Source organism: Passer montanus, unplaced genomic scaffold, assembly GCF_014805655.1.
Source record: "Passer montanus isolate IOZ18808 unplaced genomic scaffold, ASM1480565v1 scaffold16, whole genome shotgun sequence".
In the NCBI taxonomy this organism is placed as follows: Eukaryota; Metazoa; Chordata; class Aves; order Passeriformes; family Passeridae; genus Passer; species Passer montanus.
The window spans coordinates 11,722,083-11,741,313 of NW_024363160.1; the positions used below are offsets into that span (position 1 = coordinate 11,722,083).

Consider the following 19,231-nt stretch of genomic DNA (forward strand, 5'->3'; position numbering starts at 1 on the left):
GAATTAAGATTGGGATGTAATGAAACTTAAGAACAGCCCTTCTTAATTGAAGAAAGTATTGTCTTAATGAAATATGGTGTGATGAGAAGAAAAATGTTAAATTCTGCATTCTTTTCCTTTTCTGTGTATTAATGCATTGTAGAAATTTGAAGAACTTGACTCAACAGGAAAAAGATGCAGCTATGTCATCAGACTTTTTAAAAATCCACCTACACTTAACTTTCAACTTGCGATTACAGCTGTGTGTACTCTTATCCATACTGGATAAAACAGATAATGTATTTCAAAGAATTATGATCTGCTTCAATCTAAAGAAGTGCTGTTAGTTTGTTACAAGTTCTGTAAAGTAATTTAATTTTTAGTGTGACATTGAAATATATTTTGCCTCCTAAGGCTTCTTTTTACGCCTTTATTCTGCTGGTAATTTTTTTTTTTCTCTAGGAATCAAGATATAGTATGTTTTATCTCTAGAGGGCTTATATGTTAAGTAAATCTGTCCTAATATTTCAAAGTCACTATTTAGTTGTTTGATTTTTGAATTCCTAAAACCCCAAGGTATGTCAATAACTCAGGTTTGTTTGTTATCCTCACTCATTGTTTAGAAGTTGTAATGGTAGAAAACAATCTTCATTTGGCATGTGACTATATGGTGGTTGTTTTCTACAAGAGTAATGTCACATTAGCCATTCAGAAGGTGCAGACAGAGAGAGGGATTGTTAAATTTGACCTGAGTATTTTGCTGGTATCAGGAATTTAGGTTTTGAACGTTCATGAAAACTAACAAAAAATATCAAGAGTCAACAAAGAAATGTTTTCTATCCATGCATTACCACAGTATAAACATTAACATGGTTTGGTATATCTGAAAATCAAGTCATTTTGATTAAGAAAGATAATAAAACTGCAAGGTGTTTGTAGTTCCATTTACTCTTCCTGCACTCTGTAGTAGAGCAAAACAATAGAGAAAACCACAATATCTTTAATGATTGGTTGTTAAGTGTTATAAGACAGTTTTCCGGTTAGTTAAAATATATATGTATATATAATACTGTAAAGAATGTTAAAAGTGGAATAGGAATCCAAACTGCTTTGAAGACGGAATTACTGCTTTGGTATCTTGCAGTCTTAATATTGTCCAGCCACTTCTGTCAGACCACCATAAGTAGTGGAGCTTCTCCACAGAGCACATGTCCCCTCTCTCTCTTAGCTAGGCTTCATTTAGAAATAAATGGCAATTTAATCAAGCATGAAAATGTTTTCTCAGTGGCACAAAAAAGATTTGCTTGAATGTTTCATGACTTTCTTTTCTCTGCTTATTTTACTTCTAACTCCATGAATGTCAGAGGCTGTTTAGCCACTCTGAGAACTTCAGTTGGCTTTCAGAGCTCTTATTTAGAGGTTCTTATGGGCTTTCTGAGTGCTTTCTGAGCTGCTGCATAATAGTTGTATATAGTATGTGCCTATGTGGTAGAACAGTAGCAGTATTGTTAAGTACATCCTTTGTCATCTTAGAGCAGTGCAAGTGTTTGCAAAGAAACCCCAATCTGAAGATATGTGCTTTTGGTATCTTGAAAACAATAAAGTTAGGCATTGTCACTGTTGCTGTAGTTGACAAGACCTTTTCAGATGAAATACTTAAACCTGCTGCCTGGTACAGTGATGAGGTATAAAAACTGGTAATGTGCTAGCGTCCTTTGCAGAACAGCAATATCCTTTACTTGGCTGTCATTTGTAAATGGTAGTCCAGGCAATCCATCGGAGAGGCAGATGATTCCTGCTTTGGTTTAGGTCAGCTAAGAGCTTTGGGTTTAAATATGATTAATTTTAATATCAATATGGTTTAAATACAATTCGGGTGCAGATGAATAATAAACATTTAAAATAATGCAATTTTTCACAATTGTTGACAATCAAAGGGGTTTCTCTATTCTAAAGTTCTTCAGGGGCGTTTTTGCTAACTCAAGCCAAAACACGGAAGAGTGTAGTTAGTTTTTGCTTCAGTGGTGAAAAATACTATGTAACATTGTTTCAAAAGTCATTTAAGGTCATTATCCTGCCTTTGTGACTGTTGATGTTTTCCTTCCTTTAAGTTCATCACTGCTGTCCTCCAGATTCTGTAATCCAGAATTTTGAATTTCACATCTGGATTCCTTAGCATCACATTTCTGCTGAATTTTTTCCTTATGTGATATTTCTGAAGGTTTTGCAGTTTTACATACTAAGTATCTTTGTGAAGTTGATAATTGGGTTTTTTTTACCACTTTCCTTGTGTTCTGTTACATTAGTAAAAGTATACACAAAAGTCCTCCCTCTCAACAAAACTTCAAAGTTAGAGCCAGCATGCTATGCCAGAAACACAGAATGCTCAAGAGTAAGAATTGGTGACATGGACATGATTAAAAAGTAGAATTGAAGTTAGTAATGACTTAATTGTAATACAGATAATTAATTTCAGGAATAATGTCTCAAAATGAACGTCTGACTTTTTGTGTGTGTTTATTTCATGTATGTGGGGCTTGGTATATGCTGCACATTTAAAGCATAAACATTTTCTTTTAAGTCCTGCTGAATCATCTGCTGAATCAAACTTAGTCGCTGAACTTCAGGAGAAGCTTCAGGAAGAAAAAATGAAGTTCTTAGAGCAACTTGAAGAACAAGAGAAAAGAAAGAATGAAGAAATGCAGAACATCAGAACATCGCTCACTGCAGAGCAGCAGGTAAAGCTGATTTTTAAAAATATTATTTTTGCTTCCATGACAGTTGTGTTCTTTTGCTTCTTTGGAGTATGGTATTCTCTTTTGCTCTGTAACACTTCCACATTCTAAACTTTTGAGATTATCTGAAGCCAGGATATGATGTGTTAATGTAATCAAACATTTAAGCATTAAGAGAAAAAACACAAGAACGAAACAAACAAAAATACTCCACTGAAAAATAAAACCCAAAAGACAAAACCAATTACCAAACAACTGGCAATCCAAATTTTTGTGACCTCTTTTGCTTAAGTGCTTGGCATATTTTTAATTAGTATAATATTTATTATTAAATCAATTATAATAATTTATTATTATAAATGGATTAATATTTAATTAATAATTTTAACTGCAGAAAGATACCAGGTATTATAGAACTTGTGGACAACACTAAATTAATTATTTGAACTATGAATTGATCTGGAATCAATTAGTGTTTCACTGCCTTTTAAAGTTTATTACCATGGACAGTTGGTGTTTTGAGGTTCTAAGCATAAACGTGTTCTATTTTGAGGTTCAAATAAAATATGTTGCATTTTATGTAATAAACTTAAAGCCACTGTGTAGTTCTTATCTTGATGAAAAATCACATTGCACTGGATTATTATTTTACATCTGTAGCCACACATTTTTTCCTTTGAAAACATCTTGAACCTCTTAGTTTCTGTAGATGAGTCTCAAGTTCTTAAATTAAATCTGTTAGTAACAGCTATTATCTGCAGCTTTGTTGCATTTAAATGCTGAGAAAGGATTTTCTGTTTTAAGCATTTCTCCTTACTGTAGCTGTGGTAGGATCAAATAAGGACAAAGAGACAAGGGTGGTGATCAGCCAGCTTGGTGAATGAATGCTATGAATCACTTGATGCAGGGAATAGGGAACACAGAATTGCACATGGCTGTAAAGGAGTGTTACTGCAATTGGGCTGCAAGCATTAATACTGAAGTTAGCCTTACTAGTAAATCTAATAGGAAATTTTTTCCTACATTGGTAATAATTTGATTTATTTTTCCAATATTCCTTAGTATTCCAATTTCCTCATTATGTAATAATATTCTTCATTTCTGCAGCAGAGCGTGGAAGGGAAAGTTCTGAGGCATTGATAGCAAATTCCAGGGAAAGCTGGAACTTTTTTAAAAAACAACAAACAATGAACAACCCCAAAAAAGACCCTAACCAAAGCAAATAAATACTACAAACCCAGAAACAGGTGTATCAGTGCTGACATTTTACTTCACTGGCTCTGCTGATTACTGAGTATTTTGGGTATTCAGCCTTGCCTTTGTCTTTTTTGGGTTTTTTTCCTCTGTGAAGTTTCTTTAGAGGTGTCATGCTTTTGTTATGCTGACATACAACAAAGTTATATATATGTTATATATCTGTATATAACAGAGATTTGTTATGCAGACATATAACAAAGGCTGCTGTGCCCTATGTAAGTTGTGTAGCCCACCAAATAGTTTGCATTTTAAGAGTTGATAGGCATATATCAAGAGAATCTTCAAAGTCACAGAAAAATTAAAAGTAATTTGAAATATCCTTTTAATAGATGGTTGTTAGTAGGTTTTGTCTGTCTCTTCATCAGCACCCTCAGAGTTAAAGGGCACAATGGTCAATAGAAGGATTGAAGAAGTGGAAATATTTGTTAGACTGGTACTGAAGGTTCTGCTGGTCTCTTTATGTTCACCTATTCAAGCTATTAACCAGGATTCCTGTGTGTCTTTTGCAAGAATGAATTGTTCATTCAAGATTTAATGCATTACTTGAAATGTATTTTTAATTCAGTTTATAGTGTACTGGTAATGGTATTTTTCATTTTATGTAACATATCTGGATGCAGTTTAGTTTTATCTTAATAATTTGAACCATTCAAGTAACTATTTTAAATATAGAATGTTCAACTATTTTACATTAACTGGAATAAAAAGTATTAATTTTAAAGAACAATCAACAACCTTTTTTTTTTAATTATTTCTTATTGTACTACTTGTATGTATCAGGCTTGAGGGAATGAGAGGGTTAAAAATAAAATTAATTACAAAAAATTTTAAAGACAAACATGAAAATAAAATGTACTGGCATTTTATCTCTTCACCAAAGCAAAAAGTAAAAAAGTTTTAATTACGTCTTTAATTATATTGTAGAAAACTGAAATCTTTTGTACTATTTTGCATTACATTTTTACAATACATTCTTCATTTCAATATTTTCTTTCTGTTTTCAGACCAACTTTAACACTGTTCTGGCAAGAGAGAAAATGAAAAAAGAAAACATTATTAATGATCTTAGTGACAAATTAAAAGTGCTTACACAACAGCAAGAAAAAGATAAGGGTAAGCAAAGTTCTGATGAAGTTTCATCTTTTGTAATAGGACTGTTCCATTCTTTGCAGGTTGATTTCGATCGTTAGTGCTGCTGGAATTAAAAGAAATTCTGTTTGTTTGTGTCACAGATTTGATTGAAACACTTTCTGAAGATAGAGCTCGCTTACTTGAAGAGAAGAAGAAACTTGAAGAAGAAGTTAGTAAACTGAGAAGTAGTAATTTTTCTCCATCAACCTACTTGGCAGCAGCATCAGAAGCCTGTGGGGCCTGTGCAGCTGATGTGCCCACAGACACAGAGAGATTGGTTGCTGACTTTGGGGCTGAGGGGAGAATGGATTCCACGATGGAAACCAGTATGATGGCTGTGCAGTAAGTATGGGGCATTAGAGTAGAAACAAAGCACGCTGTCAATTCTGGAACTGTGTGCTCTTGGGCAGTGTGAAGTACAGATGAGCATGTTTAACTCTCCTCCCACTTTTGATGCTCTTCCTGAAAATATTCTTTTAAACATACATGTGCATACAATTGTGGTGTCACAATCATTAGGAATGCGTGGGTTTGATGACTTTGAAGTATGCAGCTTCAAGGTGAAACTTGGCCCTGTAAACATGACATAAAATAATATACCTAAGTATGCAAAACATACATCAAACAGAAGGAAAACCAGCGGTGAATGAACTGGGAGGCTGCATGTTACTGACACATCTTTTGAACAGTGTCTCACTTGCATGCCACTAGCGTTTTAATGAACTCCAGCCTTCTCTCCATACCATTCAGAGAAGTAAGAAACCTGACTGGCAGCCACACGAGAGGAACAAGAGCAAAATTGTTAGGTGTGCTTTAGTCAGTGTGCATCACAACCGATGCTGCCTTACCCAGAGCACTAAACAGCTTTGTAGAAGTGAAGATAAAAACAGGTTGTCCTCGCCAAACTAAACTTGCAGTGATAAAAGAACAAGGAAGTACCCCATCTTTACAAAAAGAGCTGTTTCTTATAGTAATCATTCTAGTCCTGCACTCTCAAAACAGGTGTACAAAAAAAAATTAAGGTGAGCTTGTGAACAAAAGAATTATGACCCAATGTATGATTAGACAGAAACTTTCACAGGTTTCTGTTGACTGCTTCCTATTACATGAGAGCTAAACAGCCTTTTAATGGAAATGAATGATTCGTATGGTTTAATTATAATCAGTTAGCTTTTCAGATTATTTTGATTGGATTTATAGCATGTTTCATCCCAAAACTTGTCTGTTTTCTCAACCAAATCAGTTTGGACTAGAAAATACGTTGTTTCTTCCCTATTTAAACTGCTTTTAAAGTATGTTATAACTGTTTTAGGAATTACTGTTTATGTTCTTAAGCAATTACTTGAGATGTTAGCATTTATTTTATCATGCCCCAGTACTCAGTTTATCCCACAGATCAACGGCAACAAGTAGCAGTTCACATTAATGTCTCTACCATGGAGTACCAGGGCACTTCAGACTACTCCCCAGTAGCCTTTGAGCTACAGACCAGGAAAATGGGGCATAATAGAGCTGAATTGCACTATCAGAGGTTAACTGTCAAAGCAAATGGGGCTGTATCTTTCATCCTGGTGTCTTGAAAACAACGCAAAATACCAAGAAATGCCCTGATGTAGTTTGATAAACTAATCAGTGGCTGAAAATTCACTGGCGTGTTGCAGCAAAGAACCTCTTAGGTTTAAAGCAAAGGGAAAAAAAAATCCAAAACACCAGCCAGAAACATCAATGCTGATTCCTAAAGTGTTTTTCTGTGCTGTTTCCTGTGTGCTAGCAAATATATATAACACTCTTCACTGAGTGAAGATAACAGGTGGGTGTGAAAAAGACCATTTTTGATTATTAAAAAAAGTTAGTTTTTAACTTGTCAATTTTCTTTCTCTTTTAGTGAAAATGTTCATATGTCTGAAGAAAAGCAGAGGATAATGTTGCTAGAAAGAGTGAGTAGATTGTTTATTTGTGAGGTAAAGTACTTAAGACTAAGACTAAGTACTTAAAAGTACATGTGAAGTTGTGCTGTGGTCAGTTGTATGCTCTGATGCAATATAGTGTCCGCAGGGATTATAAATATGATTTCAGAGAATGTTTTTTCATTGTACTTTTGGATCACTGTAATTCACTGATAACTATTCAAGATAACTGTAATTCAAGATAACTATTAAAACATTACTCTTGGCCTATCCTTGTTATGTTTATGTGGGCTTTAGTACGAGTGACTGCTCTGTCACTCATTTTAGGAGCAACAGATCACTGATACAGTGAATTTCTATAGAAAAAAAGTTACAATTTCTCTTTCTAATTAAGAAATACAAAACAGCTGGACAGGATTTAAGATTGATTTGCCAGTTTCTCATAAAATTGGGTAATTTCTCCTCTTAGGCTGTATTCTTGGTAAAATGTGATATTAACCTCTAGTAGTTACACTGGAGTATTTCAGATTCTAGTAATTTTTGACTGGCCAGTCATACCTAACTTCATCACAGCTGTCTTTTTGAAGTTGACTTTTTTTTATTTTTAAAAAACGGTGTCATTAGCTTCCAGCTTTCTAGGATCACTTGGACTAAAATCTGGGACCAAATAAAGAAAAGGAATGCTTTCTGTTAATGGATTGTGACACCGTATGAAGCAAGTGCCTGGATGTTTCTGACTATGAGCACATACATGCTTTTTTATGTCATCTGATTACAAAGGATTTGTCATGGGTAGAAGCTATAACATAGTAATAGATTACATTTCTTTTGCTGTTCTATCATTTGCATGTTTTTCTAACAGAAAGAGAAGTATGAGTATGGAGGTGAAATCTTAGCATGGGAGTTTGTAGCACTAGGATAATTTCCTAGACTTCAAGGGGTTTTTTGCACGTCTTTGTTCAAAAAGTTTTTTTGATAATTGATAATTGTTTTGATAATTTTAGAACTGAAGGATGTAGTGTTGTACAAGTAGTTGGGCTCTAGTCATATCAGAACTTTTTTAAAAAATGTTTGTACTGTATAAAGTATAATATCCAGTTAATCAGATTAAGATTTTCTTTTAGACTTTACAGTTGAAAGAAGAGGAAAATAAGAGATTAAATCAAAGATTGGTGAGTATTTGTGCAGTCCATTTTTTAAGCCTCATGAGAAAATAAGAAAAGCTTAAAAATGTTAAGTTTGTTAAAATCTAAGAATATTTTTTAATTAATTAAAAAATATTTTGAGTGCTAAGGCAAGTGGTGAATAGGTAACCTGATAACCTTCCAGAGGTACATGAGCTTAGTCTTCTCATGGAAAAAGATTCACAGGACTGAAGAGTGACTTCTTCCCAAAGAATACAGACCATCCAGAGTTGGGATAACGGGGTATTAATTTCCAGGGCACCATGATTCAGTTTTCAGCAGCAGTAGATTAAAGGCCAGTTTACAAAAATATAAATATGCCTGCACTTTAAGCATAATTGGGAGTGTTAACAATAACATACAGATTGTTTTGGCAAAACTGCACCTGCCACCTTGTAAGGTGTGAAATTGTAATTCTGCCTAGTATCTGGAAATGCAGGCAGGCAGCCACCTTACAAAATGCCTACAGTAAATGTCTGTGGAAGGAAAAATAATTCAGTGACAGAGTGCCCTTGATTCCTGTAGTATAAATTCTTCTCCTTTTATTTCTTCCCACTTTATCTGTGCTAGGAGGTCTCAATATGAGGTCTTAAAAAAATTTCTGTGTGTATAAGAAACAGGCACATCGTTTCGATGGACTGGCCATGGAGATCACACTTTCTTTAAGCGACAGGTGATACCTAAAAGTTTGGTAGGAACTGATACCTCTGTAGTGGGAAGTTAGACTTCATACCAGGTGTAAGAAAGGATTGCAAAACATCTAAAAGTATAATTTTTCAAGGATTATTTTTAATTCAGAATGTCAGTGAAGTACACAGAATTTATTTAAGTGTAGTTTTTACAATAAAATTGAAAATACACCCAGACAGTTTTCTAAACCTCTCTGTAGATTTCCTGAATCAAACTCTTGATCTCTTGTCAAATTAGAGTAAAGTAGAATGAAAGAAACACTCTCTGTGAGACAAATAGAGGATTATTGTTGTTATGATTAATACAAAGCCGTGTAGGAGACATTTGAATTGCTTTAGAGACCAAAGAATTGCCAATTTGATTTCTAAATGGAACTTCATATCTTTTAAATTCCTTACTTATAAAGTGAGTTTTTACATAGATAAGTTTATTATTTGTGTCTTCATCCTTCTTTCCCTCTCCTTCTCCTTTTAAATGCACTTCTAAAACTGACGTATACAACAACACTTCAATACCAGTGTTTATTCTATTGAGGTACTTCGGATAGGGAGCTCAGAAGGCATTATGTGGGAAAAGGAAAACCTTCATAGCTCATTGGCTTTTGCAGAAGAACTTGTGGGTTACTTCTACAAGGAACAAAAAGGAGCTCCTTTTAATATTTGGAATGTTATTACAGGATTTTTGTTACAGTAAATAAGTTATTGAGAAAGGGAACAATTTTTTCTGTGTAAAGGCTACTACAATTGTATTAATAAAACATTCCTTACTAGGTTTTAATATAATTATTCTCAACATTCTAGTTCATTCTGTTTTTATTGAAGTTAGCAGTTTAGGAAAACTACAGAAATCAAGCTATTTTGTGCTTTCATTTAACACTTATTCCAGTTTCAAAAAATAGCAAGAAAATATCTGGTCTTTATATCTGAGGAGAACCCTCAAACACTTTTGTGAAGTCTAAAGAAATTTGACACATTTCACAGTAACTGCAACCTTTTCAAGGAAGAAAGGTAGCCTCTAAAATTTTAAAAATAATAAAAAATAAAAATTAAGAAAAAATCTGAAGTTAGATTGTATAAAGAACACTGCTGAAGGTGTCATCAGAATTTGAGAGCATTCTGCGATGTACTGCATTCAGTTTGGACTTGTTCTTTGAAGAAATGAAGAAAATGAGCTGTGAATAGGCTTCAGGCTCAAAAAACAAAAACAGGCTGGTACTGCCTCTGAGGAAGGCAGGGGGCAAGATTGACAATAGGAAGGAAATTTGCTGTAGGGAACAATATCTGAGTTACAGCTGGAAAATCACATGCTAAACTTCAAGTGTGAGCAATCTAGATTTGAATAGCATGTATAAATGGTCCAGGAAGTAGGAATGGATGGAAAAACTGCAGGACCTCTAGACAGGGTCTCTGTGGAGCAATTATGAATTGTCTGTTGTAAGGAGGTTACCAGAGGGTGATGGAACTGATACATTTACATCTGGACAGCTTTCCCAGCTACTTGTCTACATGTAGGATAGGTATTCCTGTGGAAATAGAGGTAGTGTTAATTACCCATTGTCATTTCTTGTTATCACAGCTCTTGTAGAAACTTTGTGTGCACTTGTGTTTATTTTTAGGTCTAGTTTGTCCTATTGAAGTTGTTCCATGTGCTAGTATTTTATTAATTTAAACAGAATTAAAAGCAAATATACATATAGGAGATAATTCTTATGTCCAAAACCTTACAGAATTGAACCTTTGTTTCTTAGTAAACCTTTATTATTGAACCTTTGGTCTTAGTAAATCTGACTCCAGTTTTGTTCCAGGGAGTGCTGCCCTGTTGATTGCAATAAATTTGAGTTTTTGTGACAGTTCGTAGAAAAACTGAGAGACTATCTTGAGCTCAACATCTAGAGTTTAATTGTAATAAACGTGTTTAATCTCTGGTGTTCTAACATCAGCCTTTTCTAGTGCCAGTGACTTCTCTGTTGTGATGGACAGTTTTATCGTAGCTGTTGTGTTTGCCCAGAATAAGTCTTCACTGACACTGATATGAAAAGTCCTTCACAGTTTTAAATAATGAGGGAGAAGTTATGCAGGAACTTTTGTAATCAAAGATAGCTATTAAAAAAAAGTACAGTAATAAAAACCAGAACAGAACCACAAGCAACCAAACCCACTACAGAGTGAATATAAAATCTGCAAGACTAGGCACTGTTTGAAATCAATGAAAAATCATGTCATATTTTCACCTGCAATGTGCATTTCATCATAGCTTGACAGTACTTTATAGCTTTTCTTTTTTTATAGATGTCCCAAAGTATGTCATCAGTATCCTCAAGGCATTCTGAAAAAATAGCAATTAGAGAGTAAGTACATGTTAATTTTCATATAAATAGATGGATATGCTTGCAATAAAATAATTGTATAGTTAATGTTACAATTCTTCTGTTCTTGCTCTGTGGTGAAATGTGCATAGATCACTATAATTTAGCCATCAGCTATTGAACAGTCCCACCTGAGCATAAATCAAATTTTATAAAACCTTTTTATAAACAATGAAATGGCCTTTTTGAATTCTGTCAGTGACTGTCTTGAATTCCTTACTTCATAGGATTTCTAGAATTCTGCGGCTTTTTTTAGATTACTTTTTTGTTTACCTGTAACCTTGAAGCCTAAGAAAAAGAAAATCTATTCATCCTGTATATGCATAGTGCTGTATTATATTTCAAGAGAAGTCTTACCTTCCTGAAGTCTCCCAATTCTTGTCTTACCCTAACCAAATGAAATAAAAGTAACTGAAACATTTTGTGAGGTATTATCAATCTCTTAGCAGCTGCATGTAGAATTGTTGCTGGAAAAAAATGTATTCTTGTAAAATGTAAAAGCTACAGGCAGCTTTTTAATTACATGAGGCTTATCTATTACTTGAGTAATATAAAAAATCTTTTGAGAAAGAAAATCTGTGCAGATTTTCTATTAATGTTTTCTGAATTACACCAGTATTCATTTTTGCTGTAATAGGATCAGGAGGTGAAGAATATTTTTTTTCCCTCTAGCATCTGAAAATTCTCACAAGTGTCTTGGTAGATTTTGAGGAAGAAAATAGTATGAAAGAATAATTCATCTGTTCAGTAGAGATGTTTTTAAGTCAATCTAGCCTGTCTTCATAGTAAGTCCAGGCAGAAAAGTTTGGAGTATTGTTTATTTAATCCAAAAATGAACTTTAAAGATGATGACCTAAATTTCTCTAGATCAGCTCAATTGACTCTCTGTGTATTTGTAGTCTCCTTCTGTGGAGAAGTTTTTCACTTTCTTTGCACTTCCTCCCTCATCCCCCGAGGAGTAATAATATTTATTCCTACAGCTCCCTTGTGATCTAATGCTAATTTGTAGCTATTTTAGACTTCATTTCATTAATGGTAAATAATTTACTCGCAACACTTTACACCCTGGAATAAGAAGTTTGGAGACAGAAGTTGCTCTCTGAATTCTGTAGCTGAAATTTCACATGACAACTTGTTTTTTTGTGTTATGCTGGTGTCAGAAAAGCAGAGTTTTAAAAGGTTTTACATACAGTTGCCACAGTGTTTCTTTGGCTTTTCATCATTTGATCAAAGATAAACACTTCATCCCTTCTTTGTCTTGTGTGCTTAAAATTTTAAGATTGGAAGCTGCATAAATGTTCTTGCTGTATTTTTTCTGTGTTCAATTTTGCTTCAGTTTAAAACAACAAAAAGATGTAAACACCACTACAGTGATGGTTACGTGAAGTACGGGTGAATAAAAATAATGCAAAATTGAAATACTAGCATATAGTTATGTATTTCTGATTATGTTCCAAAGAAAAAAATTAAAGTTTGAGAAAACGAATTTGAGCCAATGGGTGTAGAACATTTCAAAAACACTTTTAAAAAGGAGCCTGCTTTTGTTGTCTTCAGAAAATAGGAAATGTATATGAGTTGACATATGTGGAAATGTCTGCTGCTCTTCAACTTAGTCTCTCTCATGCAATACATGGGGGAAAAAATGTAGTGTAAGTAATGTAATTTTAAGCTTCTGTACTTTTTTTTAAGTTAAGTTCTTTGATTTTATTTTTTTTCCCTAGTTTTCAGGTTGGCGATTTAGTACTCATCATCTTGGATGAAAGGCATGACAACTACGTGTTGTTTACTGTTAGTCCAACCTTGTATTTCTTGCACTCAGAGTCCCTTGCTGCACTGGATCTCAAACCAGGTGAGTGTGGTAAGTGTCAGATTTTTTTCTAATTATTATCTCCTCTTACAACTAACAGTCTTAACTTTCTAACACTAAGTGATTTTTATAATTATATATGTGATAAATACAAGAAGCAGGTAGCAGTTGTCAGCTATTTTTGTAGCTTTTGCTAACTTGTTCAGATGCAAAATATTTTTCAAAGCAAAACATTTTTAATTAAAAATTTATATAGATGTTAATATCTTGGAAAACTGGGGAAAAGGACCTGCATCTTCAAAGTAAGCTGTAAAAAAAAAAAAAGAGGGAGAATATGCCTATTTGGTACACACACAGAGTATGTTAACATTCCCATCAGGCTGCTTTAACTACTCAGCATAAATAATAAATAAAAAAATGTAGACAACAGTATATGGGAGTTTACAAGCAATGTTTTTGCTTATAGTTTTCCCACCAAATTAAAATTGTATTTATTATAATTTTTCAGAGAAGACTTCCTGTATTTCTTTGTTTATGTTCAAGTTGATGGCAGATTTACTTTTTTTCTCCCTTAATTGTCAAGGCTTTTTGTTGGCTTTTTTTTTGGCAGCTATCTAAACTTAGCTAAGTTGAAATCTTTTTAGATGAGGAAAAATAACAATGCTTTGCACTAAACCATGAGCTCTACATGAAGTGGATTAATGGAAATATTTTTAAACTACCATGCTTTTTTGCAAACCCACCTGTGCTCCCAACTTTGTAAAAACTTCTAAGAATATGCATCAAAATACAACTTATATTAATTCTAACTTATCAGTGAAAGTTTCTGTGTTATTACATATGACAAGCTGTCAAATAATTTTCCTGAGCAGACTCACTGTAGATTGCAGTTATGATGGAAGATGATAGATCTTGAAAAATTGTGTATTCTCCAGAAGACCACTAAGCCCTAACTGGATTGTGAGTCTGCTGAAGGATCTGTGTCATGTGTCATCTGTGAAACCTAAGGGCAAAATGCCTGTCTTACTTCCAGATGTAATATATTCTGACCTATGGCATTAGTAGTGCATACATAGCTGTGTGAAATATGATAGACTTTTCTTACTGTTTTGGTTTTGGTTTTTTTTTTTACATATATAAGGTAAAAGCTTTGTCAGTTTGTATGTTACTGTGGATACTTGATTCACTGACCTGTTTTCAAATGTACTTAGTTTGCTCTGGTTCTTACCAATTGCTGAATAGAGTTAATCTCAACTCTAAGAAAACTGCAAATAAAACAAATATCAAGACTTAACAACTGCCTGAGGGACACATTTGTCTCTGTCTCACTGCTTCAGGAAACTGTATCTTGATTCTATTCCTACATCAGGGAAGTGGGGAAAGGTAAATTCAGAACACTAGTTGTATTTGTGATAGGTTAAATTTGGGGTTGGCCTAGGTACTGCAAGTTATTGTTCTAAGGGCCACCAAAATGTTGCATTTAAATCTGACCTTACTTAATGTTTGTTTATTTAAACTGTTTTTTAAAAAAAATCTGCTTTTAATGAAAATATAGTGTAATATCCTGGTACTTATAGTTGCTTATCCAAAATATTACATACATTTTCTCTTTAGCGTCGGGTGCATCTAGGAGACCATGGGTGCTAGGAAAAGTGATGGAAAAGGAGTATTGCCAGGCAAAAAAGGTAAGAAGATAGTAATGAGAAATCACCTGTGATTAATAGAGAAGAAAAGTGTATTTTAGTATTTTTAACAATTGTGAGAAATTCTCTCTGCGTAAAAAGTTAGACGAAAGTGCTTTTCTTTTAAGTCAGTGAATAGCAAGAGTAGGGGAGCTAGAAGAGTTGAGCGAGTGGTGGGTTGGGTATTTGCATCCACATTGTTCAGAGTCCTGCTGGACTTCTAAGGGTCTCCTGAATACTGAGTAGTGGGAATCAGTTTGAGCTTAAAAGTACCAGAATCAGTAGAATAATTCCACATTTAAATTTTTATTCTTTTTTTGTAGGCACAAAACAGATTCAAAGTTCCCTTGGGTACAAAATTCTACAGAGTGAAAGCAGTACCATGGAACAAGAAAGTATAACACAACAAAGTTTTAGTTCATTCTGTCTCCATTCTTTTTTGACTTGTCCTTCAGTGCTCGTTCATCGCTCCAAATACCAGGCCATCTTTTTATACTGAGGTCATGTGACAAGATACGTCATTGATGTACTGCTTTTACTTTTTAACAGGTGACATTTTAGAAATTCATCAAAAACTCTGGCCCTAACTGCTTCGATTTTTTTACCCAGATAACTTTAAGAGTGTGGACCAAATGAGTTCATTTTCTCTAAGGGCAACCACATGAAACATGGTTTGTTTGCCATGTTAATTGCCTGTTAAATATACCATTAGCTTGTATTTAGATGTTAAATGTTAGTTACCATTATTACCAGCATATGTCCTTTTGTGAAATCATTATCAAAGTACTTGCACTCTTTAACAGATTCTTTATATGTGTAAAATTCATCAACTATTTAAAGAGGGTGTTCATTGCATGCCGATAATCATATAATTTTTCTTCAACGTGAGTTTGCCTCAGTAGATAAATAAAAATAACTACTGCAGCTTGTTTCATTACATGAAAATGCTCTTAAATGTTAAAAAACCCTTGTAATTTGATGGACTGATTTTGAAAATCAGTCACAGTTAGATCTGCAATCTTCAAAAGCACTTTCGATGGATTGATCACACAGATTCTGAAGGGAAGACACCTGTGCTGTTTATTCTCAAGGTGAAGCACTTGTTCTTCCCAACAAAACAGAAGTCTTGTATTAATCTATTTAGAAAAATCATATTGATGAAATTGTATTTCATGGTTGAGTTTCAGGAAAAAACTCATTGTACATTAACCATACAAGAGTCATTTAAGTAACAAATTATTGTAATTGTAAAAGACATGTAGAATTTTAAAACAATAAAGATTTGAAACTGTATGTGTTTGAAGTATTTGTGTGCCTTTTAAATACCATCTCTAATATTTATTTCATGTTAATGTGTTGCATCTTTATGATTTCTCCAGTGGTTTCATTACATAGAAATATCTAAATTTTCTATGAGAGGTAGTAATTTTCAAAAGCATTTGGGAATTACAAGAATTACCTTGTAATCATCAAAATGAATTTAAATAGAAATTTTAATTTTGTCAGCATATTAAATGCATAAGTGACATTTTTTAGTAGTTATACTGCCTACATTTTTAAAATGTAGTCTTATTTATTTTTAATAACAGTATAAAAGGGATATACTATAAATATGTAACCAATGGGAAGTGAATTTACGAGTTCAGCTATGAGCTTATGCCTCTGATTCAATTCATGGAGTTATTCAGCTGTGATTTATCTTCAGGTGTGGAGTGGAAGAGGAGGTAAAGAAACGACCACATGAAAATCTCAATGCTTCTGCTCATACGTTTCAAATAATATTTCTCTAGACTAACTAGTCCAGTTAAATAGCCAGAAACATTTGTATATGCTTTATTTAAAATTTTGTTCCATACAAATTTTAAGTTCAGATTTTTATGAAATGCATGGGCTTGTAACTGTATCATATCTTTGATTAAATAAATCTAAGACAATTGATCTGTGGATAACAATGTCATTTCGTCAAGTTGCATTCTTACCTGGTTGTTAAATTTATTAGTTGATGTACTGACTTTCTAAAATTAGTTTTCTAATGTGCCTTGTTCTTCAAGAGTAGTATTACCATAGTTGAGTACTGCCCAGTGTCAAATGTGTAAATAACATAGATCTGTAGGTTTAATGCATAAAAAAGGCAAGCCAGAGAAACAGCCCATGATGCAATGGTTTCTTTAATAATTGAATTTTTCACCTTCAGCTAAATGGGAATTCAGTTCTGTCTGCAATTTGGTACAGTCTTGTTTCTTAAGTCAACTTAGTCACAAGTGGTTTAAGAAGTTGTGCACATAGTGTAACTCATTTCTTTTAGTATGCCAAATGTTTAGTAGCCTTGATGTCTTTTACCCATTGACAAAACTTTCCCAGCCTCAGATACTACTGCTGTGAATATTACAAGTCTTCCAGGGATTAGTTATTTCTTGGAAGCCATCAGGCTTTGCTAAGGAGCACTGAATCCTTCAGTTTCTGGGAGGGCAGGTGTTCCTTCAGTAGCAGCAATGAATCTGTGTAGCAAAGGGCAATCCAGTGCTATAACATAAGACCCCGCTCTTTTGTTATTGAATAATCTACTTCAAAGTAAAATAAGAGTTTTCTCCGTGGAGGAAAGGATGTGTTGTTTATCAGGTTCTTCCAAGTTGGATAAAACTGCTAATTTGATGATGGCCGTACATGACAGAGTGCTTACAAGTGGCACTCCTTTTAGGACATACAAAAATACACATTTTTCTTACACCGTGAATCATTAATCACTAAAGTTTGTGTGTCTTTCTGCTTTGTGTTGATGACATACCATGAAGTTCATTTGTTGTAGGCTCTGAGATGGTACCCTGAGTGCTAAAGTGAGCTGAGTACAGAACTCATGCTGAGACTTAACTTCCTTGCCAAAAAATAAAAAAGACCTCAAATTCCTTATCTTTGTCTATCAAAACATCTAAACTTTCTAGTCTCATTTTACTGTTGCCTAGATTAAAAATGCATACTTTTAAGCTTATATATGGACAGTAGCAGCGTTGATTTATGATACTATGAGAACTGGCTTGATTTCTAGTTTCAGATAAAAAGACATGACTGAGGTTTATATAACTCAGAAACACATGAACAATATATGAAAGTGAACTTGGGAAGCACCTAAATAAATTGATTAAAATAAATTGCTGTAATGCAAACTATGAAGGAAGAAAAACTCCTTCCCTTCTGATATCAGCCACTTAATAGAATGCCAGGATGTGTCTGTTATTGCTACATGACATAATATTTTAAAAATATCAATAAACAACAGTGCCTTTGGGTTTTAGGAATATTTGTCATGTGTTTCATTTTATAATCTTTATGTATATTCAAAATGGAAATTCTGTCAAACAAACTCCTAACGTATTCAGTAATGATTCTGAACAGTCATTGAGAAAAATGTAGTTTACATACTTTTTGTATGTCACAGCCTTACTGGTTCTTGAAAGTATGTTTGTTATGTACCACCTATGTGCTTCATCTTGCGCCGTAATAAAACTTTGTGTATAGCTATATAATTTGGATGAGGAGCATGGTCAGGAGGGATGGGGGAGAAGTTGGAGGATAAATTTGGTGATCTCAAATTTCCCTAATTCTTTTGTGCAGCAGCATGTTGGAAACAGCAAATACTAAAAGTAAAAGCCTCTTGTGCTACTGCTAATACATGTTTATTCTAAAGTCTGGCTTTAGAGAGAAGAAATTTATTTTTCTGAACTGCAGAAAGGGAAATGAATGGTAGAAAAAGTTGATTGAAAGCACATGCTGTCCTGCAGACTTGAAACAGAAGGGATGTGATAATTTAAAAGGGATTTTTTCCAGTGTTCTTGGAAAGCTATATCCATTTGAATACTCTGAGAAGCATATCAGTTTTTGCACTGCTCTGCAGTCAGTCAGGAGCTTGTGCTGTTTAGAATTCAGCATTTGTTGCATTTGAATCTTAAGATGGTCTGCATAGGAACATCTTTAAACTGAAGTATACACTTTTCCCTAAGTTACCTATATTGTATAGTAGAACTGGGAAGTCTGCCCTCTGCAGAATTATTCTGTGCCTTTTTGCACCACTAGTTTTCTTTGTGACCTACATTGCTGCCTTATTTTGTGAAGTTTAGCTAGAAGGCAGATTGGCTATGAGCAGCTATGGCAAAAATTTATTAATACTTTGGAGTGCTGTTTCATTGCTATAATTTTGAATTAATAAATTGTCTATTATTATTTTAATTAAATGATTAATTATAAGAATTAATATCAAACTAGTATTAATTTTTAAAATTAATAAATTCAGACAATTACTGCTTAGTGCCAAATTAATAATTCAGAAAGAGAGCATTCTCCATATAAGAACTCCTTTTCCTTCTCAAGCCTTTTAAACTTCAGTGATCTCAGTGCTGCATTTTAAGGTCTCTGATTTCTTTATCTGTCTTTACAAGCCATTCTGCAGTCCTGAAGCAGCAATGATAAATGAGAGAGGGTAAACAGTTACTTCCTTTAGCA

At 33.7% G+C, this 19,231-nt stretch overlaps 1 protein-coding gene across 8 annotated transcripts in view; it reads left to right on the forward strand.

The window, feature by feature from the left end:
- Window positions 1-16,691, forward strand: part of RB1CC1 (RB1 inducible coiled-coil 1) — a 67,303-nt gene extending 50,612 nt beyond the window's left edge. For 2 of the 8 annotated variants that reach the window (XM_039702761.1, XM_039702765.1), the window contains 9 exons: window positions 2,561-2,717; window positions 4,976-5,084; window positions 5,204-5,444; window positions 6,988-7,063; window positions 8,134-8,181; window positions 11,172-11,230; window positions 12,970-13,106; window positions 14,670-14,740; window positions 15,061-16,691. In XM_039702761.1, coding sequence (XP_039558695.1) covers window positions 2,561-2,717; window positions 4,976-5,084; window positions 5,204-5,444; window positions 6,988-7,063; window positions 8,134-8,181; window positions 11,172-11,230; window positions 12,970-13,106; window positions 14,670-14,740; window positions 15,061-15,138 — 976 coding nt within the window. In that variant the 3' untranslated portion in view covers window positions 15,139-16,691. Of the gene's footprint in view, window positions 1-2,560; window positions 2,718-4,975; window positions 5,085-5,203; window positions 5,445-6,987; window positions 7,064-8,133; window positions 8,182-11,171; window positions 11,231-12,969; window positions 13,107-14,669; window positions 14,741-15,060 lie in introns of those variants that run through there. The other 6 variants (XM_039702762.1, XM_039702763.1, XM_039702764.1 and 3 more) reach the window with 6 other exon arrangements.
- The last annotated feature ends 2,540 nt before the right edge of the window (window positions 16,692-19,231 follow it).